The sequence below is a fragment of the Oryzias latipes genome, chromosome 20 (genome assembly GCF_002234675.1).
Source record: "Oryzias latipes chromosome 20, ASM223467v1".
NCBI classification, from domain to species: Eukaryota; Metazoa; Chordata; class Actinopteri; order Beloniformes; family Adrianichthyidae; genus Oryzias; species Oryzias latipes.
Window position 1 is genome coordinate 1,488,609 of NC_019878.2, and position 27,376 is coordinate 1,515,984.

General features: G+C 40.8%; 1 protein-coding gene across 1 annotated transcript in view; it reads right to left on the bottom strand.

Annotated features, from left to right (window-relative positions):
- cubn (cubilin) overlaps positions 1–27,376 on the bottom strand; it is an 80,760-nt gene that overhangs the window by 32,641 nt on the left and 20,743 nt on the right. Inside the window, exons 14-31 of the mRNA XM_023950080.1 lie at positions 20,293–20,411; positions 19,977–20,211; positions 19,670–19,851; positions 18,346–18,508; positions 17,470–17,660; positions 16,661–16,817; positions 16,102–16,277; positions 14,843–15,008; positions 13,352–13,577; positions 12,235–12,365; positions 11,495–11,684; positions 11,032–11,192; positions 9,568–9,749; positions 9,265–9,421; positions 8,456–8,646; positions 7,550–7,709; positions 4,987–5,168; positions 2,217–2,385 (exon numbers count right to left, since the gene is read on the bottom strand). Of these exons, the coding sequence (XP_023805848.1) occupies positions 2,217–2,385; positions 4,987–5,168; positions 7,550–7,709; positions 8,456–8,646; positions 9,265–9,421; positions 9,568–9,749; positions 11,032–11,192; positions 11,495–11,684; positions 12,235–12,365; positions 13,352–13,577; positions 14,843–15,008; positions 16,102–16,277; positions 16,661–16,817; positions 17,470–17,660; positions 18,346–18,508; positions 19,670–19,851; positions 19,977–20,211; positions 20,293–20,411 (3,138 nt within the window). The remainder of the gene's footprint in view (positions 1–2,216; positions 2,386–4,986; positions 5,169–7,549; positions 7,710–8,455; positions 8,647–9,264; positions 9,422–9,567; positions 9,750–11,031; positions 11,193–11,494; positions 11,685–12,234; positions 12,366–13,351; positions 13,578–14,842; positions 15,009–16,101; positions 16,278–16,660; positions 16,818–17,469; positions 17,661–18,345; positions 18,509–19,669; positions 19,852–19,976; positions 20,212–20,292; positions 20,412–27,376) is intronic.

Genomic DNA, 27,376 nt, shown 5'->3' on the forward strand with positions numbered 1-27,376 from the left:
ATGCTGCATGTCTGATCAGGGCCTGTGACACTTCAAAACCTGCTGAATGTTTGGAGAAGCTGCTCATCAAACTCATCAGAGATGCAAAACCACCAAAGGCTTTAACCATCAGATGGAAAATACAGATGATGCAGCACCTTTAAACAAAAATACTTACATAAGGATGCCCTTTTTCATTTCTATTTCAGCTTTCAATAGAACTGTAAGGATTCAGTGGTTTGGTTTTCTTTGTCATGTTTTTGGTTTCCTTGTCAGTCACACCAGTTTCTGGTTCATGATCCACAGCTGTCTTCAGTTCAGTTAATTACCCTCAGCCTATTTAAGTGTCTTGGTTTCTGTTCATCCTTGTCAGGTCATCTGCTCTGTTTTGTCACAGTTTTGTTTCCCCTCATAGTTTTGTCATGTTTCAGTTTGCTAATTAAATGTTTTAGTTCCTGTCATCAAGCTTGGTCTCCTGCATTTGGGTCCTCCACCACCAGTTCGTGACAAGAACCTGGCTGATTAAGCTTTAAAACAAAATATGAGATTAGACTAAACACTATTCATTATTCATGTCACTAACTTTTTAAAGAGTCACACAGTGAGAGAGTTGACATTTCTCCTACTTTTTCAATCGATGCTTGAAGCACTAAGGATTGTGTTTTAAAGTCCGTGTCACACAACCACTAGTATATTTTGTGTGCATTGCATGGATGACAATTGGTCATACGTGAACACATGTGGAAAAAGTGAGAAAAATTGTGGTCTTTACGTGAAATCTTTACAGATGTATCACGAATGAACCACGCTAAAACTAAAAAGGTACATATAAACCATGCAAAGAACATGAGAGCCTGAACATGATGAACCGTGGATAATTATTGCTCTGTTTGTATTCAATTCATTAGTGCTTTGTGCGTCAATCACCTTATTTTAACGTGATATGTGCACAATATATGGGATATAAAAGATGGTGGTACATGCATAGTCTGTTAGACATATGTGGAACTGTTGTGGAAAGCCACAAATTTGCGTAGCAACTGCATAAAATACGTAATTCTCTAACAACCCAAGATTTTGAACAGCTCAAAACTGAATTCACGTAAAAAAAAAACTAAAAAAAACGGAATTTCTTGTAAAGACCAGTCGACCGAAATCCTCGACGGACATCTGCGCACATGTACCAATGACACAAGAAATACTTATGAATTACGTATATCACGCATGTATCACCAAAGAACACAGTTTCAGACATGAAAATGTGTCAAATGTACGTAGTGGCTGTATGACATGGCCTTTAATGATTGCATGTGTACCCTTCACACACTAACTGCTTTGTGTCCTTATCAACTCTCTCTGTTAAAGTTGCTGATGAACTGTGGAGGCTGAATCCAAACAAGACAGCAGGTATACCAAACATATATTTAACCAAACATCATGATTCTGCAGTCATAATTTGGCCATAAAAAGATCAAGAAATGGTAAAAACTAAACGACCTTTCCTCACTTGTGACTGGCAATCAGGTGAGCGGGCTTCAGGTTAAAGGATTTTGTTGGTGAAAGGGTCAAAGGACCCTTTGTCAGAAATGTGGTAAAGAGTCCTCAACAATGCTTTTTCAACATGAGGGAATTGAGGAAGACTCAGGTATTTCAGCAGTTCGTGGTGACCTTCTACTACTGTGCAACTGAGAGTGTACTTGTGTGGCTTTCTTGGTGCACCATGGCTGAAGAGGGGAAAACACCAGGGAAGATCATTGGGACTACTTTTCCACAGATCAGTAAAGATTACTCTACTTTCTGTTGAGTAGAATTCATGACATCCTGAAGGCCTAAAAACACCCAACATATCACTTGTTTGACTTGATGCCTTCAGAAAGAATCACAAGACTGGCTGACAGTCTCTATCCTTATGCCGAGAGACGGTATTGTGATGCAAAGCTCCATCTCTCACTGATAGTTTTCAGTACAGACTCTCTTTTGTAATGTAACCTGGTTGACCTGGTTCCTGAAATTGTGATTCTTATTTGCTAAAGTATTTAACACATTTCTAATTGCATCGTGTATGCTTTTACTGTCTAAATTGGCTGCCATTCAAGATGCTTGAAAGAATATTCTTCATTGATGTATTAACTGACATTTTCATAACACGGACAAGAAAAGGAGAACTGAATAGAAGCTTCAGTATGAATGTAAAAGGAGTTTAAATGTCACATTTTGGGTATGCCGAGCTTTCTCACCTCCTTGGACTTCAGCCCAGCTTGCGTTGAATCCTCGACCACTGACGTAGGCGTCAGACTTGAAGCGCACAGTGAGGAGGTTGCCGGTGCTGGAAACCTGCATGGGGCTGGTCGTGGTGGTGCATAGCTTGGCCAGCTGGGGGGCTGACAGGTCTGGGCCTCCATATACCTATGAGGATATTGAAAAAACTTGAACCATAGTTTGAATTCCTGATGCTGGTAGTGTTTACAGTGGTGGACAAAATAGTTGGTAGCCCTCAGTTAAAGAAATAAAGTCCACAATGTTCACTGAAATGACTTGAAACATTCAAAAGTAACAATAAATTAAAATGTATTGAAAATTAAATAATCAAAATCAGCCATTACTTTAGAGTTGTTGATAACAGAATTATTTAAAAAAAAAAAACTAATCTGGCTGGACAAAAATGATGGTACCCATAACTTAATACTTTGTTGCACAACCTTTTGAGGCAATCACTGCAATGAAACGGTTTCTGTATTTGTCAATGAGCCTTCTGCACCTGTCCACAGGTATTTTGGCCCACTCCTCATGAGCAAACTGCTCCAGTTGTCTCAGGTTTGACGGGTGTCTTCTCCAAATGGCATGTTTCAGCTCCTTCCACAGATGTTCAATGGGATTCAGATCTGGGCTCATAGAAGGCCACTTCAGAATATTCCAACGCTTTTCTCTGAGCCATTTTTGGGGGTTTTTGGCTGTGTGTTTTGGATCGGTGTCCTGTTGGAAGACCCATGACCTGCAACTGAGAGTAAGCTTTCTGACACTTGGCAGCACATTTCTATCCAGAATGCCTTGATAATCTGGACATTTCATTTTCCTTTGCACAACTTCAAGACACCCTGTGCCAGATGCAGCAAAGCAGCCCCAAAACAGAACTGAGCCTCCTCCATGTTTCACAGTAGGGACAGTGTTCTTTTGGTTGGATGCTTCATTTTTGAGTCTACCAACATAGAGCTGATGTGCCTTACCAAAAAGCTCCAGTTTTGTCTCATCTGTCCAAAGGACATTTTCCCAGAATGCATTTTTGCAAATTCCAGTCTGGCTTTTCTAGGATTTCCTTTCAACAGTGGTGTCCTCCTTGGTCGTCTCCCATGAAGTCAACTCTGGCTCAAACAACCACGAATGGTGCGATCTGACACTGATGTACCTTGATCTAGTGGTTCACCTTTAATGTCTTTGGAGGTTGTTCTGGGCTCTTTGGATACAGTTCCAACTATCCGTCTCCTCAATTTGTCGTCAATTTTCCTCTTCCGGCCACGTCCAGGGAGGTTGGCTACTGTCCCGTGGGTCTTAAACTTCTGAATTATATGTGCCACTGTGGTCACAGGAACTTCAAGCTGCTTAGAAATGGTTTTATAGCCTTTACCTTCATGATATTTGTCTATAATTTTGTTTCTAATGTCCTGGGACAATCCTCTCCTTGGCTTTCTGTTGTCCATGTTCAGTCTGGTTCACACCTTTTCACCAAACAGCAACGTGACTATTTGTCTCCCTTTAAATAGGCAGACTGACTGATTCTAGGTTTGAAAACAGCTGTGATGTCAATTAAAGGACATACCTGAGTTCATCATGACCCTCTGGGCAACTAGTTCTCAGTCTTTTATGAAGGTACCATCAATCTTATCCAGCCCTATTTCATTAGTTTTTGTTTTTTTTAAATAATTCTGTTAATCAATAACTCTAAAGTAATGGCTGATTTATATTATTTAATTTTCAATAAATTTTAATTTATTGTTACTTCTGAACGTTTCAAGTCATTTCAGTGAGCATTGTGGACTTTCTTTCTCTAACTGAGGGGTACCAACTATTTTGTCCACTGTACATCTCATTATATTAAATGTCAGCTTGTTGATATTGATATTTATATTAGCCAGTATGTCTCCCTTCTTCCTCTGCATCATGTCATCTAACTCTCTACCTTTTCCTGTCATAGTTCCAACATTCAGAGTCTCTACTCTCAGACCAACACTCCTGACTTTCCTCCTCTCTCTCCTCCAATGACCGCGCCTTCCTCCTCTTCATTTTTAAACAACAGCAGTCCAATTTCCATCAGAAGTCCATTTCAGCTTATTGGCAAGTTCTTTTGCATATTATCTAAATATTTGGTTAAAGAGCAAAATGTTTACTTTGGACTTAAATATTTATTTCACAAATAAATATGTAGTAACAAAGCTTAAATGTTTAATTTGAAAGATAAACATTTAGGTCAGATCTAAATATTTAATTTGCAAACAAAATGTTTATTTTTACAAAAATAAATATTTAGATTACAAACCTAACATTAGGCTTGTAATCTAAATATATCATTATAAAAAAATATTCAAACTTAAATATTTATCTTCCTAACTAAATAATTTATTAGTAGATGTAACATTTCTAAAAACATGAAATCGAAGGTAAAATTATGCAGATGAAAAATGAAACCTGTTTTTTTCCTCCCAAAACAGACTAATAAACCAAAACTATTGCTGCTAATTTTTGACTGTACAACTTTATAAACAGCAGCCCATACCAATGATACTTTAAAAGCACTAATTTACTACTTAAAATAAGTCACACAATTATGGCCAAGTTGATCTCCTCAATATCTTTAATCTAGGCGGCTGCTTTTTAAAAATGTTCACAAACTGAATGAAAACAATCCATGTGGTGAAGAAGAATGTTTTCCTGAGAACTAGCGTGTGTTCTATGTGACCACGCCCTTCCAACTGTACATTGGAACATGCTGCTGTTTGTGGAAGCAGATCTTACTTCTAAAACGTCAAAGCTGCAGTCCTGGTGGAACTCCACATCAAACTCATGAATGGTGAGCGTGATGCTGCTGCCAGCGGATGTGGTGATGTACCAGATACACTCTCTGTTCTCAGGGTATTTGTTTGGGTAGCCTGGACTGGAGAAGGAGCCACCGGGGCCGGTCAGCTCTTCACCACATCCTGCAGAAAACACACAAGGTCAACTCCATCAGCATCCCCAAAGCTAATATTGCATCTGTAGAGCTCTTTCTTGGCATGGAACCATCCTGCTGCTCACAAATGTTCACTTCTGCTGCCAGTCTAGCTTCAACTATATGGAGTGATATTTCTGCCACCATGTTGCACACAAAACTTTCTAAGTTGAACAGAAAACTTTCTAAGATTTTTGCTCAAAAATTATTATTTTTTGCTCAAATTTTTTTTTTGCTTTCAAAAACGTTTTTTGCGTTTGCAAAACACATTTTTTACGTGCGTTGTGTCAAATCTTGCTTTTGTCTTATCTTTGATTTTGCTTACTTATGACTACTTTGAGCGCGACTTAGCGTGATATGACTGCCGTGATATGATCGCCAAAAAGAAATTCACATGCGTTGAGTCATCTCACTTTTTTCCTATCTTTGCTAAGTTAAGTTTCGGTTTGATGTGACCAAGCTGCCATCAAACAGCTGCTGATTGGTCCAGATTCTAACCAATCAAATCGCCATATGAATCTAACATGGTGTCTGCTACCGAGGCTCAGAGGCTGAACCAGCTCTTTTTACCCTCATTTTTGGATGAAGACGTTTTCATTTTTTAAATAATTCATAATAATTCATACTTTCTTTTTTTTTTTAGCATTCGTTCATTTTTATGAAGTCAGATTTGTGAATTTATGGCTGAGGATCTCCTGAAACTGTAAAGTTTATCTGCTGACATTACATCAACAGGTCTGTGTGATCTGTGAATCCTGCAGAGCAAAATATTAGTGAAAAGTGTGATTTTCTTTAAGGTCTGTTTGTTAAAACAAAACAATAAAAGATTTAAAGCACATATGATTTTATGCTGCACACGTGTTTAAGATCAGATGAACAGCAGTAATAAGCAAAAGAATGATGGTTCACCACAGGAGACTCAATGCATTTATCAGAAGAAGCATTTTTAACTTTTGTGTAAATTTTCACCAGTGTCTCATGTTTTAGAACTTGTGAGCGTTTGTCCAAAGTTTAAAAATATTAGTCATCAAAAATGCTATTTTCTCTTAATATTTCAACAATTATTTATTAAAATAAAACAAAAGTTCAGATACAAATCTTAAAAAGTTTAACTTCTTCCGGCTGGATGGAGTCGGAGCTCCGACGTTTTTTTCTTTTTTTTTTGCTGCAGACGTTTTAAACACGTTGGTCTCTACACAGACATGAATAAATACAAAACTCTGTTTTATTTTAGCTGCTTTGCTGCTCCTTCTGGGTTTTACTCTGAGACAAACGGGCCAGAGTGGGTGAAAACGGCAGAACCTCGTACGAACAGAACCGACACAAAGTCCAAAGTCAATGTCTGCCTCGGAGTACCGTCAATATGAGACAGAGACACTTGATTGGTTAGAATCTGGACCAATCAGCACCTGATGGCAGCTTGTCACATCAAACCGAAACTTAACTTAGCAAAGATAGGAAAAAGTGTGATGACACAACGCATGCAAATTTCTTTTTGGCGATGCCAGTGGCAGTCACATCACGCTAAGTCGCGCTCAAAGTAGTCAGCAAAATCAAAGATTTTGAGCAAAAAACGTAGAAAGTTTTGTGTTCAACTTAGAAAGTTTTGTGTGCAACATGGTGGCAGAAATATCACTCCATAAAACTACTCTATCCCATAACTTCATTGTATACCTCATCAGTTTTATTCCTCTGTAGTTGCTACAATTATGCACATCTCCCTTCTTTTTTTTTAAAAAAAGGGCACCATCACACTTCTCCTCCATTCCTCTGGCATCTTCTCACCACCTAAGATCCTGTTGAACAACCCAGTCAGAAACTCCACTGCCAGAAGAAAGTGGGTGTGTGTGAGAGTGCATGGGTGGAGATGGGCCTGGGGGCTAATTCACCGGGGCCCACTGGGGCTCACCCTCCCTTTGGCAATTATTTCTTCCTCTTCTTCATCACCAGAGTCACCACCATCCTATGCTGTCTTAAAACACTCTCCCTACCACTACTTTGCAGTCTCTGATCTCCTTCAGATGACACTTCCACACAAGAAGTCGTCTTTACGTAATGAGACCCTGGCTTGGATCCCTTTGTGGCAACCTTGTGTTGCTAAAATCCCAAAATACGTATTTTGTTTTTCTAGGAGCAGAAACATACATAGCTGTTATTTGTTACACACTGTATACACACTACACCATTTCTACCTGATGATGTCAGCTATGTACAAGTGGATTGTCACTATTAGAAGAAGTAACAACAAATATTTAAAACAAAAACTAAACTATAGCTTTTACAATAAAGAATTTAAATGTAAATTAGCCATAACCAATTTCAGAGCTGATTGTACTTTATAGTTTCTGTTCTACCAAATGTGTCTCTAACCGTTCTGGAACCACATCATCTGAAATCCAGACATGAAGATGGAGGAGTCTGTCCTGAACACCAGGGTGAGGGCGGAGCCAGTGGTGCTGCTGGCAGGAGGAGGGGCTTGCCCACAGTAGGTTCCAATCAATGGAGCTTGTTCGTTTGGTCCATTGTACAGCTGGAATATTGAAAAAAAAGTTTTACTGTGAAAAATAACACTCAACACTCATTGTGGGAAGTAAACATAAGACATATGAAGAGCTGAAATACCAGTAAATGTGTAAGTGCCATGAATTAAGGCTGGTCTTTCTTATGGTGAATGAATATAGGTTTGTTTTGATTATAGATTATTGAGTAGGTAATCAGCTGGTGGGTCACGTGTTTGCGGGCGGTGACATTAATTGACTTTAACTCACCTGTGTTTTTTCCCTGTGTACACTGGAAGGGGGGGGGGTGAGCTGGGTTGCCATATTTTTTGTTGACCGCTTTATACGCTTGTTTGGTTTTGCTTTTGAAGTCGCTACAAAATGTTTACAGTCAGACCCTGACCCTGAGCTTACTCTTAATGAACCAACAAGGTTAAATTCTACTTACAGTAAAGTAAAAGGTGTTAAATAGAGTACTGACTGATCACACAGGTGCCTTATGTAAACTGTGATTTTGGAAATGTCTAAAGTTCAACACCATTCCATTAGTTACTCTTTTCATTTTTGTTGTCAAAAGGTTTTTTATTTTTAATTATTTCATCACATAATAGATTTAATTGTTTTTTCTTCCTTTAAATCTGAGTTTTTAACTATCAAAATCTTCCATTTCTGCCAGAGAGCAGAGCAGAACTTTCACAAAAACAGAAAACGTTTTGAAACGTTTAAAACATGTTGCCTTGATCTCCTCAGCCAGGATCCAGAATGGAGAAGTCTTTACCTTGATGTAGTCATAGGTACAGGAGGTGAAGGAGGCCTCTAAGTCAAAGGCGATGAAGGTGTAGTTGATTGTGTTTCCACTGCTGGCCTGGATGGTCCAGCTGCACATGGCATTGGCTGGATAAGTGTTGGGAAAGTTGGGTGACTCCACCATTCCCCTGTGTCGTCCTGAGATGAGGATGCCCTCACACCCTGAAGTTAAGAATCACACACAAAGAAACTTCAATTCATCCGTGCATCCCATCATCACAAAGCATGACTCTGTCAAAAAGACAAGCTGAACCTGAGAAGACAAAGTGTCGTGTGATAACAGCGCAGACTACACTGCAGTGCAGATTCATCGGGGGAAAATCCCTGTTTCTCCGGAGGAATTTGCACACAGGTATCATGACTGTTGGGATCCCTGTCTGTTCCCATCTGACTCTCTCTCTGCAGGAGTTGCCTGGAGACTTGCTGGAGCTGCCTCCTCCCCTGATCCCACCTCCTGCTCACCTGGAGCCCATTGTCCCATTAACACTCATGCAGTATAAATAGCCAGCTCGTTCAGATCAATGTCCAATGTTCCTTCTCTGTTCCAGCATTGCTGCCTCAGTCTAGTCCAGCCTCGTCTCCTGATCTCAATAAACTGTCTAAACCTTCGTATGTCTGCTGTCTGCTACTTTCATCCACATTGTTTTATTATTATCATTATTATCACATTTATGCTGCTGCCATATTCCCACTGGAAGTCCTGTCATGTTATATTTTGTGCGTTTCTATCTTGTACTTCTATAATATCATTATTCAGCACAGCTGTGTGCGTTTTCTTACGGGAGTTGTATGATGCCAGGAAGCCTCCGGTGTTGACACTGCTGTCTGTTCTGAGCTTGATGTACAGTTGGTGGCTGGAAGAGTTGATGGAGGGGGGCAGCTCTGTACCACAAAGCTTGGCCAGAAGTGGAGCGCCGGCGCTGTCGCCATCGTGCACCTGAACGCAGACATCCAGGTGAGGGAACTGTCTTTATGTTTGACCTGAAACCGATCTACATGCTTTGTTTCCTTAAATGTACAGTCAACCTGATACAGCGGGTTTTTATTTTGTCTAACTATTACAAAAAAGAACACACTACTCACAGCTAAATAGTCAAAGGAGCAACCCTGGCTGGACTCCAGATGGAAATCAGAAAACCTGAGCTCAACTTGGTTCCCGTGGTTGATCCTGATGTTCCAGTAGCACTCGGCATTGGGGTGGTAAGGCAGGGGGTAATTGGGAGAGGAAAACCCCCCAGTAGCAGTTGTTAATGTCCCTCCACAACCTGGGAAGAAGACAAGCAAACATAGAAAGGTATTTGGGAAAAAAAGGAAGTGGAAGAATCAAAAGATTATTGGTTTGTTTCTACATCTACATATGGCATTACAGGAATTTTAGACTTTCTGTTTTAAAGACTAATATTTGAATGGATATAATATGCTGTCAGTATCAGGATGGTGGCTGTATTTGTTATGTTTTGTCAAGTCACACCTCTAATTTGCATGTATGCTTTTCTGTTTAGGCCAGGTTGTAAAGGGTGAGGCTAGTTAAAAAGCAAAAACAAGGCGAGTGAAAGGCATGCTAAGACTGTTTAACAGATGGATGAATTCTGCGGGTCACATGACTCATTGGTTTATCTGAAGCCAGTTTTTCAGCCCCACAGTTGCGATGGGCGTTCTGGAGTGCACAATTCTACGGTTAGCGGCCAATCAAAGGGTCACTCACATAAGCCAATACAATATCAGAATCAAAACATCTATCCGCAGAAGTAAGAAAAGAGCTTCACAGAGTCACAGTGTTGTATGTTTATTTCTAAAAGAAGTTGAATGGATAAGTTGTGAGGTGGAGCCTGATGTTGTGGGAAATTCTTTGTGTGTGTTAATGTACGTTTACTTTGATTATGAGGTTAAAGGTCAATTTCCAAAAGAGCAGTAACATACATAAGAGAAGCAAAAAAACATATCTTTGATAGATACAGGTGACAGACTGATATGAGAACATTTCTGTCAGGGTTTTGCTCAGATGGGAATTCATTTCCCCACTGTCGTCATGCAGCTAGGCCTGGGGACAAAATAAGTAAAGGCAGAGCCTGAGTCTGCAATAAGGTCGGTCGGCCGGTCGGTCTGTCATAACTACATTACCCAGAAGTTACCCGATCCAGAGAAAAGTAAGGATGAAAGACTGTTCTGTTAAGTTCAGACAGCTGGTACAGAAGCCCGATGTAATAAAAAAAATCATGAGAATTATGAATAACAATAAAGATGAAAATATAAGGGAGCAGGACAGGAGTTTGAATGGGAGTGGGAGTCAGATAATCAGGAGCAGAACGGGACAGGATTACTCTCTGTGGGAGTGGGATGGAACAGGAGTGAAACTCCATCATCCTCTACTCCACACCCAGACATAGTGAGAGCTTCTGGTTCAGAAGACGAGCACCTGGGAACAGCTCAGTACTGCTAACGTTCATGGCTAAAGGAACATCAAAATGCTAATTTCTCAAAAACCAAAGCAACGCCGTCAACAAGTCAGGCTGTTCCTGATCTGACCCAATAGAAGCATAAACTGACCGGTTTGAGTTCCATCCCAGTGGGCAGTGAATCCAGAATGACTTGTTGTGGAATCAGAGTGGAATCGAACCCACAAGCGGTTGCTGTGTGACACCAAAGCTGGAGGTTTCTGTTCTCCACAGAACTTGCCGATCAGGGGAGATGTCTCATAGCCCCCATCCCTGCAGATGATAGAAGTAGTTCATAATGCCAACCAGGCTCTTGGTGTTGCTACATGATTGTACGAATAACACTTTGGATGAACCCCAATGCCCCAATGTGCTCTAGCACAAACGCACACAGTTGACACAATGCTACAGGTCACATGGTTATGACCACATGACATGATTCAGGTTCTTTTACATAAAGAGAATTACAAAATGAAGATTTAAAAACACAGATTTAGTATACTGATGAACAAATATTTATAGTTAACGCACCGTTAATTCATCATTTAAATGATCATGTGACCTTCCTGTCTTACCGGATCTCCACAAAGTCAAAGTTGCAGGAAGGAGGGAAGCCCTCTAAGTGGAAGTTGGTGAAGTTCAACAGAATCTGCATGTTGAGCTCAACAATAATCTTGAAGGTGCAGTCTCTGTTGTTAGGATAGTAATCAGGATAGTTGGGAGACGTAAAGAAGCCTGTGGGGGAGGTAAAGGTCTCTCCACAGTCTATGTAGAAAAGAAAAATACAAAGCAGAAATATTAGAAACCAAATGATGGGTTTCATTATAAACACCAGAAAACAATCTTGAACCCTCATAAACTGTAAAGACAAGGAGGCACAAGGCTAAGGCACCTGACATTGTTTGACATGGTGGAACACTGTGATGTTCACTTCATTGTAAAATAAATCAACCTTTTGAAAGGACATGAACATGAAATATTCTAAAGCAGCGGCCTCCAGGTTTTTTTTGCCCACAGACCCGTGATAGTCAGCTTAAAAATAATTGTGTTTTTTTTGGTGGGTTCTAGTGTAATAACTGGAATACGTAAAACCGGTTTTCTTTGTATTCATGTTTTTCTTAGTTACATGTGTAACTCTAACTTTGCTGCATTACTGTTGATACGTAAAGTTTATCCAGTCAACTGGAGTTTACATTGATTCTTTTTCTGACTACTGTATGGTCGTCAGGGTTGTGAATTTCAGCAGTGGGAGGAGCTTCTTCTCCGATCAACCTGGTTATTGATTGATGAACCCTGACGGTGGCATGTCGCTGACCTGTGGTGGCATTGATGGACACGTAGCTGGCAGAGAATCCTTCCAAAGACAAACTGTAGTCGGACACGAACAGCAGGGTCAGCTGGCGCTCAGAGCTTGTGAGGGATGGAGGTACTGAGCGCCCACAGTACCTGTGAGACAGAGCACACCAGGCTGACCAATGCTTCAGCTTCTGTCCCCCTTGGGCTTTTGAAAAAGCAAACCCCATCCCAGATAAAACAGAGAAACTGAGCAGAATGTGCACAACACTCTGATGATGATGATTTTATTTTGTTTTCTAGGTAGTAAACATCAGGAATGCGAATTCAAACTTGTTCTGCTGAAGACCATTTCATTTGTTCCAATTGCACCCATTATTCCACGTTACCCCTCTAGTCTCCATTGCAGTAATTTAACATGCAGAATCCACAAGGCTGAGGTTTTCGCTTCTGTTCCGTTTTTGTTCTATATTCATATGCATATGGTCAGGATTTTGCCCCTCTATTTGAAATCTTGGCCAATCAGACCTTTTAATAGTCTTTTAAAAGTCTTTTAATAATCAGTTTACAGAGAAAAACCAACAGCTGTTGGTCAGAACAGGGAAGACGGTCATGGGTTTTTCTTTACCTTCCTCTGTCTGTTCTTTTTTCTAATTATTTAAAGAGCATGTTTATTGTTGCAGGTATCAGTCTTTCTCTCTTTTACTCTCTTAATGGATTTTCCAGTATTTATTTGTCTCTTCTCTGATGACAACCGTCACAGCAGATGGTTCCACTCTCTGCATCTCTATCCACAGTGCCGTGAAAGACATGTGTTGATCTCACTTAAAACTATGTAGCTTTATTGGAATGAACTAGTTAGATCAAATAGGATTTTAACAATCATCATTTACACATAAATTCCACTGATATGAGCAATTATCAAATAATCTTCTCAGTAAATAAAAAAAGAGGCAATTATGCCTATTCACTCTGTGAAAAAACTGTTTTATTCAGGACTTTCCATCTAGTTTTGTGATGTGACAAAGAAGTAAAAAGTGGTCTGGGAATAGAAAACAGGTCTGTGGAGGTGTGACAGACCTAAGCGCTCATAACACAAACAGAGAGTCATGGAAACATGTTTATGAGCGTGTTTGCACCTGCCAATCTTTTTTCCAGTCTCCACTGTTCCATTGTCATACACCTCCAGGTAGTCATAGTTGCAGTCGTAGTGGTACTCCAGGTTGAAGGAGTTAAACGTCAGGCGGATCAGATTTCCAGGCTGGACACTGATGAACCACGTACAGTTGGCACCATGTGGATAGCTGGTGGGGTGTCCGGGGCTGGTGATGGTGCCTGAAGGACCTGTCAGAGTGTCTCCACAACCTGGCACAAACAGCAAGGGGTTAAAGGTCAACACTCTTCTAAAGCAACTTTCAAGTTAAAGATTTAGAAGCCAAAATTCATTTTTAGAAAACCAAACACATTGAGAAGAGCACATCCATTCGTCTCTTTTTTAAATCTTGTCTCTCAGCAGTGTGTAAAAATGTATTCGGTGTATTCGAGCCATGACCGAGGGATCTCTGAGCTGCAGACACAGCACCGCTCTACAAGTTTAGCTCATCCAACCCTCAACATCAAACTCTTGAGCAGAGAAGCCTTGGATCCCACTCTGAAAGGGTTCAGTCTGAGAATAAAGTATTCAGTCACACTGTCTGACGGCATGTCAGCATTTTCAGTTGAAGTTACTAAAAAGATTTCATGAAAACTGCTAACTTAGCTTGAAACATTTTCTATTGAAACATGAAACTCTAGAATGTTTCTAATTTCAAAGACCAAAGAATCCACATAAACAAATATTTATTTATGAGAAAGATTTTTGTTTTTTCATTATTAAACATCCAGTAAAAATGACCCAGATATTGTAGTCAATCATATGTATATTTATATCTATTTGGATCTTTGATAATTGGATTGGGATTGGAGGTTTTCTAATGCATCACGCTGTCCCGGAGTGGAAAACAGCAGCGAGCTGTGTGAAAGTACGGTCTCTCAGCAAGAAACCTTTACCATATGATCCAAAGCACAACTTGAACAACTTGAAGCAACTTTCTGCCCTAATTGGATTGGTTCAAAAACGTCCACAATCCAGCTTCTCATGTTCTGTTGTTACGGTCCCAGGTTTACTCCCTCCCAAAGCTTGTGTGTCTTTGTGTGTTTATTTCCCTTTCCTGTTTGCAGGTCCTGGTTGAGTTGCCCCCCCCCCCCCCCCCCCCCCCCCCCCCCTCTGGGGGGACCTGGTCTGTCCCACAGAGGGTAGAAGACATGTTTATCAGAAAGACAAGAATATTTTCACAAAATCCTAAAGTTCAAACCTTTTGTAAAAAAAAGTCCAGTATTATAGAGTGAAAACAAAGATCTGCTGAAGATTATGTAACGCTGGTAAAGCTCATTCTGTGCAGGAGACACGGCATGCAAAAGACTGATTAACAAGACCAACAGCCAATCAGGACACAGAACACGATGCACTGTGTAAAAGAAAAGCATGCAAAATTGTGCAGAAAAAGTCTGCGAAACAGTGAGATGGCGAAAGTTGAACTGCAATCTAGTGAGGGAACACTGTATTGGGTGAATCCAGTGAATTTGCTTACCCTCTATAGCAGAGTCATATACTGCTTCAAAGCCATGGTTGCTGACGGAAGCGTCCGTCCTGAACTGAATGTACATGGATCTCTGTGTAGACTGCAGCCTGGCAGGAATGTTGGTGCCACAAAACTTTCCAAGCAGAGGGGAACTGGATGAGGACCCATCCCTGACCTGGAACAAAAAGCACACAAAGTGATGACGAGCTAAAGACCCCCCCATCTCCAGCCATATTCTACATGTGCTGTGCACACAGGGAGAATTTTTTAACATTCCAACCTGTCGGAGAAACGTTGATTTCAGTAAACAGACTATCAATTGACCCAAATTTTGAGCTTCATCCATTCCTGTGCAAAAGTGAACAAGCAGGTATCTAGAGTGTATCTTCATCACACTGAATGCTCCAGCAATGGCAAGATGTATTTTTTATTGTTCATGAATGAGCAATTAGCTGCTTTAGTTTGGGGTCAACTGTTTTTCAGCTCAATGATTGTTTTGAGTTTAAAAGGTTCTGCCAAAGTAAGCAGCATTTGAAATAAGCGGTTATCCTGTTGTCCAAGACAACCAGATTTCACGGAGGACAACCAAAAAGGAACCTGATGGTTGTCCGTGTGATATCTGGTCTTTTATTCAACATTTTGAATTTTTTTGACTATCTTTCAAGTTTCAAGGGTTAGTTTTTGGCGACCTCTGAATTGAGACGGATGCAGCAAATTCTTTCCACTGACAGACCAAGTGCGTGCATGCTAGCGAATCCTTTCTGTTTCTACATGTGCACTTTTCAATAAAAACTGAACAACAGTACACGTTCAAAATAATCAGCCCATTAACAGAAGATTTAAAACACATTCATAAAACACTATAACGTTCACTCATAACAGAACAGACTGACATGAGCTGAAAAAAACCTTTTTCCATGATTGATATGATATTTTAAATTTTTACAACAGTCTTTGTATTTTATATTCTTTACGCAACAATGATCAAAACCAAAGAAAAAAAAGAACCAATATATTTAAATCTGTGTAAAGATACTAGTTATAAAGATATTAGTTTCATGTTTTTGGCAATACTTTGTGTAACCAGATGCTTCAATATTCAGTAGAATGTTTGTTTTTCCGGAGGACAACCATTTGTTTCCCCCTTATTTCTAACGCTGGTAACTGAGGAGGTTCTTCTACATTTGGCAGACATTTCCATAATGTTGTCAGCATCCCTGCCTTTTGAAAGGAAGCAGAAGGAAAGAACTGATTCAAACAGAACCTACCTCCACAAAGTCAAAGAGACAGGACCCTCCCTCCACATCGAAGGACAGGAAGTCGAGTGTGACCACGTAGCCTTCCGGTTGGTTGATGACCCACTCACAGAGCTTGTTGTGGGGGTAGTTGTTAGGGTGGTAAGGTGAGCGAAACTGGCCGGAACCAGACAGAGTTCCTCCACAAGCTGAAGGACAGAGGAGCCATGTTCAGCAACAGAGATAAAGCCTCATGTCACTCTTGTCTGTACAGGTTTGTCTCTGTTTTATGCACAGAGCAGTCATCTGCTGGTTCTGGTTCCCATGAACACTCATCTCTTAGACTTATGCAGAATTGTGTTGAGAAAAACAAACCCCCAAGTTCCATTTTAACTCTGCAAAGAACCACATTTTGGGGACAAAATAGCTACAAACGAACAATATTTCTAAGGAACTTTATCTAGATGTGTGGTTATTCTCTAGAAGAATGAACGTTTTCTGTCCAACAATTCTTTCAGTAAAGTCATTTACAGCATTGATGCGATTGTTCCATCTTTGTGACAGTTTACGTTTGGACGGTGTGAGATCTCACCAAGTGTGTAGACAGCCCTGAAGCCAGAACGAGTGACTGTATTGTCTGACTTGAAACGGATCCACAGAGTGTTGGAGGAGGAAACAATAGGTGCAGGCAGTGAGGTTCCACAGTACTTCCCTATGAGAGGAGCAGCTTCCACTCTTCCATCACGGACCTGCAGAGGTGGGTGGGCCCAGACAACCAGCTCAGCCAACCATCAGCTGTCTGGAAGTGGCACTTTACCAAGCTAACTGTCTTTGTGCAGAACCTTTCTAACACAATGGTTAAAGCTTTGCAGTGCGACAATCAAAAAAAATGTGTTGTGAAACTTTGTAATGCTTTCTGAATGTTCTCATCAGAGCACGGTCATATCATGAGTCATGCACCAGTGCTGATAACACTGAACGTTGTCCCTGAATCTCGGCTCAAAATTCAAATGAATCCAGATATTTCAGGTAAAATCTTACTCAAAACATCTTTGCTCACATTTGCTCGTTTGATAAATTAGTTGGACCAGTAACATTTTATTTGAATAATAACTCTGCAAATACAAACAAGTCTGTTGTTGCTGCAGTTCTTTCCCTTTAACCTTTTTCTGTGCAGGTCAAACCCTTTAGAGTCCACACTACATCATATTCAATCACTCACTCAAGTAATGGTCTTTTGTACATGAAATGCTTATAAAATATTACTCATTTTGTAATTAAATAGGGGCTATACTAAAATAAACATGTAAGATTATGTTTCGTGGCAGTTGACAACTGATAATTCTAGCATTCAGCTTATGGATGACATTTATCGTGTGATGAGTTCATTTCGGGTCATACCTCCACGTAGTCGAAGGAGCAGCCGCTGTGGGTCTCCAGGTCCATGTGTGTGAAGTTAAGGGCCACCTTCTCGTTTGCAGGCAGCTGGATTAAGTAGATGCACTGGCGGTTGTGGGCATAGTTGTTCGGCCAGTTGGGGGAAATGATGACGCCTTCACTGTCGGTGAATGTACCACCACAACCAGGGTCACCTGACACACACACGGCACATGACCAGCTAAGACCCGCCGCAGCACAAGAGCATCAGTGCTTTGAGCGCGTCTCATACACTTCCTGAAAGATTTCAACCCCAGATGTAGCTGTGCAGCAAAGTCAGTCACAAGTCCGTCCCAGTTTTTCAAGGAGCCTATTGACGCCTTTTTTAAATGATGTTTTTGGGTGTTTACATTAAAGACCCACCCCAATGAAAAAGGTGTTTTTTGTGTTTTTCACAAGTTCTTGAAGCATTTTTCTGATGGTGGAGGAATTAGAATTGAGATTACATTTCTGAGTATATCGCTATTCAAATGCGTTTGAGAAAGCCTTTAGCTATGATGCAGCTGGTACAGCTCCCTGCTCCGCTCCATTCCCATGCTTCAAGTTGAAGACAGAGTGAAAACAGATGGGTGATGGAAAATGGGGGGTGGGCTTACTCTGTGCTGATAGTCCCGCCCACAACTCAGAGATGAATGTCTAATTAGCTCCTGGCATTCTGCCGAAACGATGTCTTAAAAACAACAACAACCACATTCTCCAAAGAGCAATGAAAGCAGAGCAGGCCTTACTGAGGCTCATGTGATGCAGAGATAATGTTACTGAGCTGTCAATCATCTCCCTGTAACGCCAACGTTGGACCCTGTATGCTCGAGGGCAACAAAACCCAAGTCCGTCACTCACTTGGTGATGTTGTGTATGTGATGTGGAAGCCTCTGTCAGACACACTCAAGTCGGAGTGGAAGTGGAGCCAGGCAAATGGGCCGGTCGTCTGCAAGGGGGCAGGGGTTCCAGTACTGCAGAACTTTCCAAGAACTGGGTCTCCTGGTAGAAGACCATCTCGGATCTACAAGAAAAGACAGACTCTAAAACTAAAACTCCACATTTAGTTGGACTTAACAGAAGTCCACCTAACTGTTGTTAAGTGGACTTCAACGACTTGTTTCACGGGTCTGTTAGCAGCTTTAACTTGAGTCAGACCCATCAGGTCATGGCTTTCTTGTACTGGTTTAAAGGTCATTGAACTGGCAGTGAATTCGCTCAATTTAAAGTGAACTATATGTGTCTGGAACTTGAATACAGTAAACCCTTGTTTTTCGCGGGGGTTACGTTCCAAAAAGAACCCGTGATAGACAAAATCCGTGAAGTAGATACCTCTATTTTTTTAACAATTATTATACAATTAAATACTCTGTTATACATTGAAAAGAAAGAACAAACCATTTTACAGGCTCAAACATTTGTTTCACAAATCAAAGTACTTTAAAAACGTTTTTTTTTCAACAAATAACTTCTGTTCTGTACTGTCAAATAATAATTTTAATCATCAATGTGAACAGAAGGCTTCAAATCGCGGAGATTAGCCCCGCCCACCGCGACCCGAGAGTAATTGAATTAAACGGGAGAAAATTTAAAATGATCATGAAAAAAATACAAAGTACAAACGGACAAATAGTGTCTCAGGTGTATTTCAATGCTCTTCAGTCTGAGAAGCTGCAGTGTTTTATCCTTCTCAAGCCCGCGGTGCAGCTGTGTGTGTTCGGGAGAAGAACATAGTGATTGACAGTTGTTGTCGCTCTTTTTCTATGGGTTTTAGAGAAACAGGAAATTGCAAGATGATTTGCATGTACGTAATTTGGAAAGCTGATTTACGTACGTGTACATATTAAACTGCAACATTATTGACGCGCAGGTAGAGAGGAAGCGGAGTGACTTTTTTAGCCAATCAGAATGCAGAACACAATGCACGATGCAAATCCGTGAAGTAGCGAAACCGTGAAAAGTAAACCGTGATATAGCAAGGGATCACTGTACATGCTGGTTCTCAGCGAACACTGTCCAGCATGTTTTCCATGTCGCCCTGCTTGAGCAGACCACATTCAGCTAACCATCAAGTTCTGTTGAAGGCTGATGAGAGTCATCAAGGCCAGGTGAGTTCCAGCGGGCTAGGATTGAAAATAAGATCAAGGACAGAGACCTACTTTATAGGACAAGAAGCAGTTCCCACCTCCAGGAAGTCGTAGCTGCAATTAGGATGACTTTCCAGATTAAGAGTCCCAAAGGCAAAGGTAATGAGTAGGCCTGGATTCACTGTCACCATCCAGTAGCAATCCCGGCCAGGTGGGTAGTTTCCAGGGTAACCAGGTGAGTTTAGGTTTCCATAGGGAGCAGTTAGCTCGCCTCCACATACTGAAATAGGGAAAAAATTTACCGCACACTTATCTGGATTTACTTTTCTTGTATAAATTGACATTCTGACCTTTTTCATATTTTGAAAAAGGTCTAACTGTAAACACTGAAAGAAAGGTTTCCACCTGGGTCCTCTGCTTGCCATGTTACTGTAAAACCGCCACCACTGTTGGAACTGTCGGAGCGAAACCAGAAATACAGAGCATTGTGTGAGCTATGGAGCTCCGCTGGGGCCGTTTGGCCGCAGTATTTTCCAATCATGTATGAGAATGGACTGTCGCCATCGTGGATTTGAAGGAAGTCAAAGATGCAGCCAGTGCTTTGCTCAAGATGGAAGTAAGGAAATGTGACACGCAGAATCTGGAACAGAGGATCAGAAAGGACTGTCTGACGGTTGGAGGTCAAACAGGAACGTCTCTGCTTCAATAAAGACAGACTAACCTTGTTTGGGTCGGTGCGGAGCACCCATGTACAGCTGACCTGGTGGTCATACTCGTCATGCCCGGGAGTATTGGGATAACTGAAGGAGCCGGCAGGACCCGACAGATCTCCTCCACACTCTGCAACACATGAGTTTAGGAAGACACAATGGTGAAAAAAAATGCAAATATTCTGAAACAACACTGTCAAGACTATGAACTAGCTGGAAGCCTCTGGCACTCTTAATTGTTTTATTGGTATTTGTTTACATTTTCTTTGTCCTTTTTTCTTTATTCTTACTTTTTTGCTTTAACTGTGAATGCACCTAAGAGCTATCTCCCTCTCTTTGGCCAATCCGAGTTTGGGATGTGAAGGACCCAAAATGGGAGCAACTGTCAACAAATGTGACAGAGGACAACCAGGAGTCAGTAGGTATGGAGTCCTATACTGGACATAATTAAATAAATAAATATTTAATTAAATAAATAAATATGAACTCATGCAAATACACAATCAACCAATAAATCTCTTATAAATATATAAAAAGATCATGAAATTGTGAAAAACGGCACACTGATTTTAAATTAGCCATTATATTATTCAATATATTTCATTTTGCTTTAAAAACCTGTTCATTATTTTAAAACAGCATTTTAAAATATTCATTTTATTCATGTGGAATATTATTGTAATTCTACGTCTTTTTTCAGAACCTTGGATTTCAAAATCAATATTTTCCAAAGTAGCTTTGTTTTTATTTCATGTTGCTGTTTTTCACAATGGCTGATTTATTTCATGAAGAGCTTTTTCAGCAGAATGGGTCTATCTGTCAATCAAACTAGACAAGGCGGAGACACATTTGTGATTGGCTACTCCTTTACTCAGACATGAGCAGCAGCACCCTGACTACATCGATCGAAGATGCTTCAGCGAACGTGACGGCGCAATGCACACCCCTCAACACTAGGGGGAGTATGCACCTCAACACATCCACAGTGTTACCAGAAATTGGGCAGTTTTTGTTCTAAATTTGCGGTTAAAAGTGGTTTTGGGCGAGTGTGCATAATTCGGGTGATTTTGTGGTCGGTTTAGAAATTTTCATCTTCTCATTAACATCTAGTAGTGGCCTAAGTTAGCCTGTGTGGTTGTTGGAGTTCCACAAAACTTCTATGAACTGGAGTTCCATGAACGCAACATGCCGCGTGTGGGAGGAGCTACCAGCTAATGTTTTTAGCCTGATAGCCACATGAAACGGTTGCCTGTGCTTATCTCAGTAACAATGCATGGATGCACAATGTACACGCAGTGTTAAAAGTGAACAGTGTGAATAGTTTCACATGATAACAATGTTTCCATGTTTGAGTTCATGAGATCATCCCAGAGAGTCTTTGCTTCAGGTCCTGCAGTCAAGATGTGGACGACCGGAGCTCCTCTGTGGTTTGGTCCACACAAACCCTCAAACTACAAAAACAGAGTCGTCCATGTTTGCATCTTCTGCAGCAGACAGATAGTTTGTCTCTATTTGATCTCTAATGTCAGCAAAGCCTCGCGGATATCGCTGAAACATGTAATCTCTCTGACTGGTACACCGCTGAGCGGGTATTAAGGAATATGAGTCGATTTCCATGGATGAGCCAATGAGCGTTTAGACCCCGCCCACTTTCACTGATTGACAGATAGACCCATTCTCCTGAAAAAGCTCTTCATGAAATAAATACGCCATTGTGAAAAACAGCAACATGAAATAAAAACAAAGCTACTTTGGAAAATATTGATTTTGAAATACGAGCTTCTGAAAAAAAGACAGAATTATAATAATATTCAACACTATTAAAAATGAATATTTTAAAATGCTGTTTTAAAATAATGAACAGGTTTTTAAAGCAAAATGAAATATATTGAATAATATAATGGCTTATATAAAATCAGTGTGCAGGTTTTTCACAATTTCATGATCTTTTTATATATTTATGAGAGATTTATTGGTTTATTGTGTATTTGCATGAGGCCATATTTATTTATTTATTTAAATATTTATTTATTTAATTTTGAACAGTATAGGACTCCATAAGTAGGGAGCTGAAGTTTTGAGGAAATGTGTTAGATAGAATATTCAAACTGTAATTTTAGTCCTTTTAGTCTTTTTAATTTATTACAGCCATTGATTGTATAAGTCTACTGGACTGGAGTAACTTCTCCTGCCTAACATTCCAAACAGGAAGTACCCGCTGGCCCCAAGAGGCTAAAATCCAATAGACGTCCACAGAGAAACAAACAGCTGTTACTCAGTCATTCCATTGGTCAGAATTACCATTCTTTTTTAATGTTATTCAAATTATAAACGGACCAATCACAGGATAGGGGTGTAGATTATCAACAAGCTCACTTCTGATTGGCAAGAGTGGTTGTCATAGAAATGATGACTCAGGTGGACTTGGACCAATCACTGCTGAGGATGTCGGGCTCCAACATGACGGCGACGGCATCGTGAAGAAATGCTTTGCTGGAAGTCATTTTCTACGTGAGACGTAACACTCACTTGGTCCAGTCCTCTTACTGTATTTACAGTCAGCGATTACAACGATGCAATATATTCTATAGACTCACAGCAACAGTAAATGATGTGAATGTGGTGATTATACACATATACGCCTCCTGCTTGACTCTCACTGAGGACAGACGCTTTTCTTCTCGCTCCTCCTGTGTCAGCTCATCCCAAGGCTTTTGTCCTGTCTGTTCCAGAGCTGTGGTTTTTCAACCCTCTACAACTTCTGCTATTTGCACTCTGAATATGGATCTGATCAGCTGGTCTCTGAATTTGATTGACAGCATCTTTTCCACACTAAGGAACAGGAAAGCAGACTCTTCCTGCCCAGACGGAACCCAAGCGACTGGATACAACAACGATCCGTGGGGGAAATGGAGGCTGGATTTGATGTACAGGTAGCGTCTTATGACAGTTCCACGCTGGAATTCCCTGAGTCCTGAGAGCGGAACAGTCTTTCACAAATGTTTGTAGAAATAGTCTGCATGTCTGAGTGATGATTTTCTACACCTGTGGTCAGACCAGTGATTAGGACACCTGATTCGGATCATCTGGATGGGTAACCAATACTTTTGGTAATGTAGTGATTATCAGAGATAATCAGAGATTATCAGGGAAACAGGTAGGAAGGTGCTAGGTGTGTCATCTGGAAAGAGGAAAGACGGTAAAGAGACTTGGTGGTGGAATGAGGAAGTACAGGAATGCGTCCAGAGGAAGAGGTTGGCTAAAAGGAAGTGGGATGTAGAAAGGACTGAGGAAGGTAGACAGGAGTACAAGGAAGCGCAGCGTAGAGTGAAGAGAGAGGTGGCAAAGGCCAAACAGAAAGCTTACGATGAGCTTTATGACAGGTTAGACACAAAGGAAGGAGAGAAGGACTTGTACAGGCTAGCCAGACAGAGAGACAGAGATGGGAAGGACGTGCAACAGATAAGGGTGATTAAGGACAGAGATGGAAAGGTGCTAACAACCCAGGAGAGTGTACAGAAAAGATGGAAGGAGTATTTTGAGGAGCTGATGAACGAGGAAAATGACAGGGAAAGAAGGGAGGAAGATGTGGTTGTTGTGGAGCAGGAAGTAGCAGAGATTGGAAAGGATGAGGTTAGGAAGGCTCTGAAAAGGATGAAGAGCGGAAAGGCCGTTGGTCCTGATGACGTACCTGTGGAGGTATGGAAGTGCCTAGGAGAGACAGCAGTGGAATTTCTAACAAGGTTGTTCAATAGGATTTTAGAGAGTGAGAAGATGCCTGAGGAATGGAGGAGAAGCGTTCTGGTCCCGATCTTTAAAAACAAGGGTGACATGCAGAACTGCAGCAACTATAGAGGAATAAAGTTGATGAGCCACACAATGAAGCTGTGGGAAAGAGTAGTGGAAGCCAGGCTTAGGAAGAAGGTGGAGATCTGTGAGAAGCAGTATGGTTTCATGCCCCGTAAGAGCACCACTGATGCCATTTTTGCTTTGAGAATGTTGATGGAAAAGTACAGAGAAGGTCAGAAGGAGCTGCATTGTGTGTTCGTAGATTTAGAGAAGGCGTATGACAGGGTGCCGAGGGAGGAGCTGTGGTACTGTATGAGGTCGTCTGGAGTGGCAGAGAAGTATGTCAGAGTAGTTCAGGACATGTATGAGAGAAGTATGACGGTGGTGAGATGTGCTGTAGGTCAGACAGAGGAGTTCAAGGTGGAGGTGGGACTACACCAAGGATCAGCTTTGAGTCCTTTTTTGTTTGCTATGCTGATGGACAGGCTGACAGACGAGGTAAGACAGGAATCTCCCTGGACAATGATGTTTGCGGATGACATTGTAATTTGCAGTGAGAGTAGAGAGCAGGTGGAGGAACAGCTAGAGAGGTGGAGGTTTGCTCTGGAAAGAAGAGGTATGAAGGTCAGTCGTAGTAAGACAGAATACATGTGTCTGAACGAGAGGGATCAAGGTAGAAGCGTTAGGTTACAGGGGACTGAGGTGAAGAAGGTGCAGGATTTTAAGTACTTGGGGTCAACAGTTCAGTGTGATGGGGATTGTGGAAAAGAGGTGAAGAGGCGAGTGCAGGCAGGTTGGAGCGGTTGGAGGAAAGTGTCAGGAGTGTTGTGTGACAGAAAAGTGCCAGCAAGACTCAAAGGAAAGGTGTACAAGACAGTGGTGAGACCAGCTCTGCTCTATGGGTTAGAGACGGTAGCAGTGAGACAGAGACAAGAGGCTGAGATGGAGGTAGCAGAGATGAAGATGTTGAGGTTCTCCTTAGGAGTGACCAGGTTAGACAGGATAAGGAACGAGTACATCAGAGGGACGGCTCATGTTGCCTGTGTTAGCGACAAAGTCAGAGAAGCCAGACTGAGATGGTTTGGACATGTTCAGAGGAGGGATAGTGGATATATTGGTAGAAGGATGTTGGAGATGGAACTGCCTGGCAGGAGGGCAAGAGGACGGCCAAAGAGGAGATACATGGATGTCTTAACAGAGGACATGAAGTTGGCTAATGTTAGGGTAGAAGATGTCCATGATAGAGTGAGCAGTGATGAAAGTCAGGCAAGGAAAAATTCCCTGAACTTTTCTTTGAGCGATATGGCGGGCACAGAGCGAAATTTTGGAAAAATACGTGGTCTTAGATGCATTCTGGTGCATTCTGGCAACTAGTTATTCACTTCTTTATCAAGAAACTAAGACTAATTGGAGCATCATGATTTGTCATTCAATCCCCTAGTTTGACTCTCCATTAAGGACTTGCTGGTCCTAAAAAAGAATTTGGAAAATTGCTCAAAGTAACACAATCCTACAATCTACGCTTTTCCTTAAATCTGCAAAACATACAATTGCTAAAATATAGTAACATCAAAGCCCCAAATGGCAAAAAGAACACCAGTAACTATGATATTCTATGAAAATACCTCAGTTATTTATACATTATTTCTGCTTTAGAAATGACTGATGTACAACATCCACTTGCACTGTTTTCTCAAACTATAATTACATCAAAATATGGGATCTGCTTTAAACTATAATTCTATAACATAATACATCAATTCTTTAACACCAATACTAAGTAATCTGGGAAATATCAAAACAAACATACAAACTAAACTAAACATTGTAAACATTATTTTTTAAGGGAGTGCGGGTCCAAACCATCAAATACTTATAATTAATGTCAACTATACTGAACTAAATCATGGTAATTAGGAAATACAAATAAATTAGATAGAGAAATGTATTCAAAATAAAAACTGAAACTCAAAACTAAAATTGAAATTATTTCAAAATGTGGTTTTGAGATTATTTTACAATAAAGGTTTTGACCTACACTACCTTAAAAATCTTTTTTTTCCAGCCAAGACCACTTCAATTTGTTTTTTATCGTCTTCTCACAACTGAGGTCGTGACCACGCTCAATAATGACGATGCCCGCCATTTTTTTTAACACAAATTTGATCGAAAACTCTTCAGATGTGTTTGTGAAAGTTTAGCGTGGGTCCGCCAGTTTTGGTCTCTAGGGAAGCGAGTCACGCTGACCACGTGGTGCAGACAGAGCCAATCAGACCCGTCGACGCATCCGAAAGCAACTAAAACGTCCCGTCATTGGTCAATTAGGCCGGGAAGACGAGAGATGGCCACGACCATAGAGGAAGCGATCTGCGGAGAAATATAGAAAATAAAGCTAAAATTAGCTGATTTCAGACCATTTTTTAATCCGGAAAGCGATTTGTCCGTAGAGATCAGGTCTTTATTTCCCGGAAAGTACGTTCGGTTTGCTCAAAAACCCGGATTTCCGGGAATTCCCGGAAGACTTTCATCACTGAGTGAGGTGGAAAAGGATGATTCGCTGTGGCGACCCCTGATGGGAAAAGCCGAAAGAGAAAGAGAAGTGTACTTTGAACCAGACAGTTGTTTAAACCAGTGAACAACAGGATGTTATGAGGGGCCGTATAAGACATTATTTATTCTGAACCATTCACATTCATACATTCTTGCTCTCACAGTCATATATACTCTCTTTCGCATACATATATTCTCTTACGCATCCATATATTCTCTCTCTCACATTCATACATTCTTGCTCTCACAGTCATATATACTCTCTTTCGCATACATATATTCTCTTACGCATCCATATATTCTCTCTCTCACATTCATACATTCTTGCTCTCACAGTCATATATACTCTCTTTCGCATACATATATTCTCACTTGCACATCCATAAATTCTCTCTCTCGCATGCATATATATTCTCTTACGCATTCATATATTCTCACTTGCACATCCATATATTCTCTCTCTTGCATGCATATATATTACTTTACACATACATACATTCTCACTCTCATTGTCACTCTTAAAAAAGAATGTATGTATGTGAAAGACAAGTATATATGAACGTGTGAGGAAGAGTTTATATGTGTGTGTGAGAGAGGAGTATGCATGAAACGGAAGTTACTTTGCATGAAAAGAAAGGCACTTTGAATGAAAAGGAAGCCACTTTGAATGAAACGGAAGGCAGATGATTTCTCGTGCTCTGATTGGACGAGAGGCCGCCACCTCCCATTTTGAACACACTCTAAACCCTATCACTT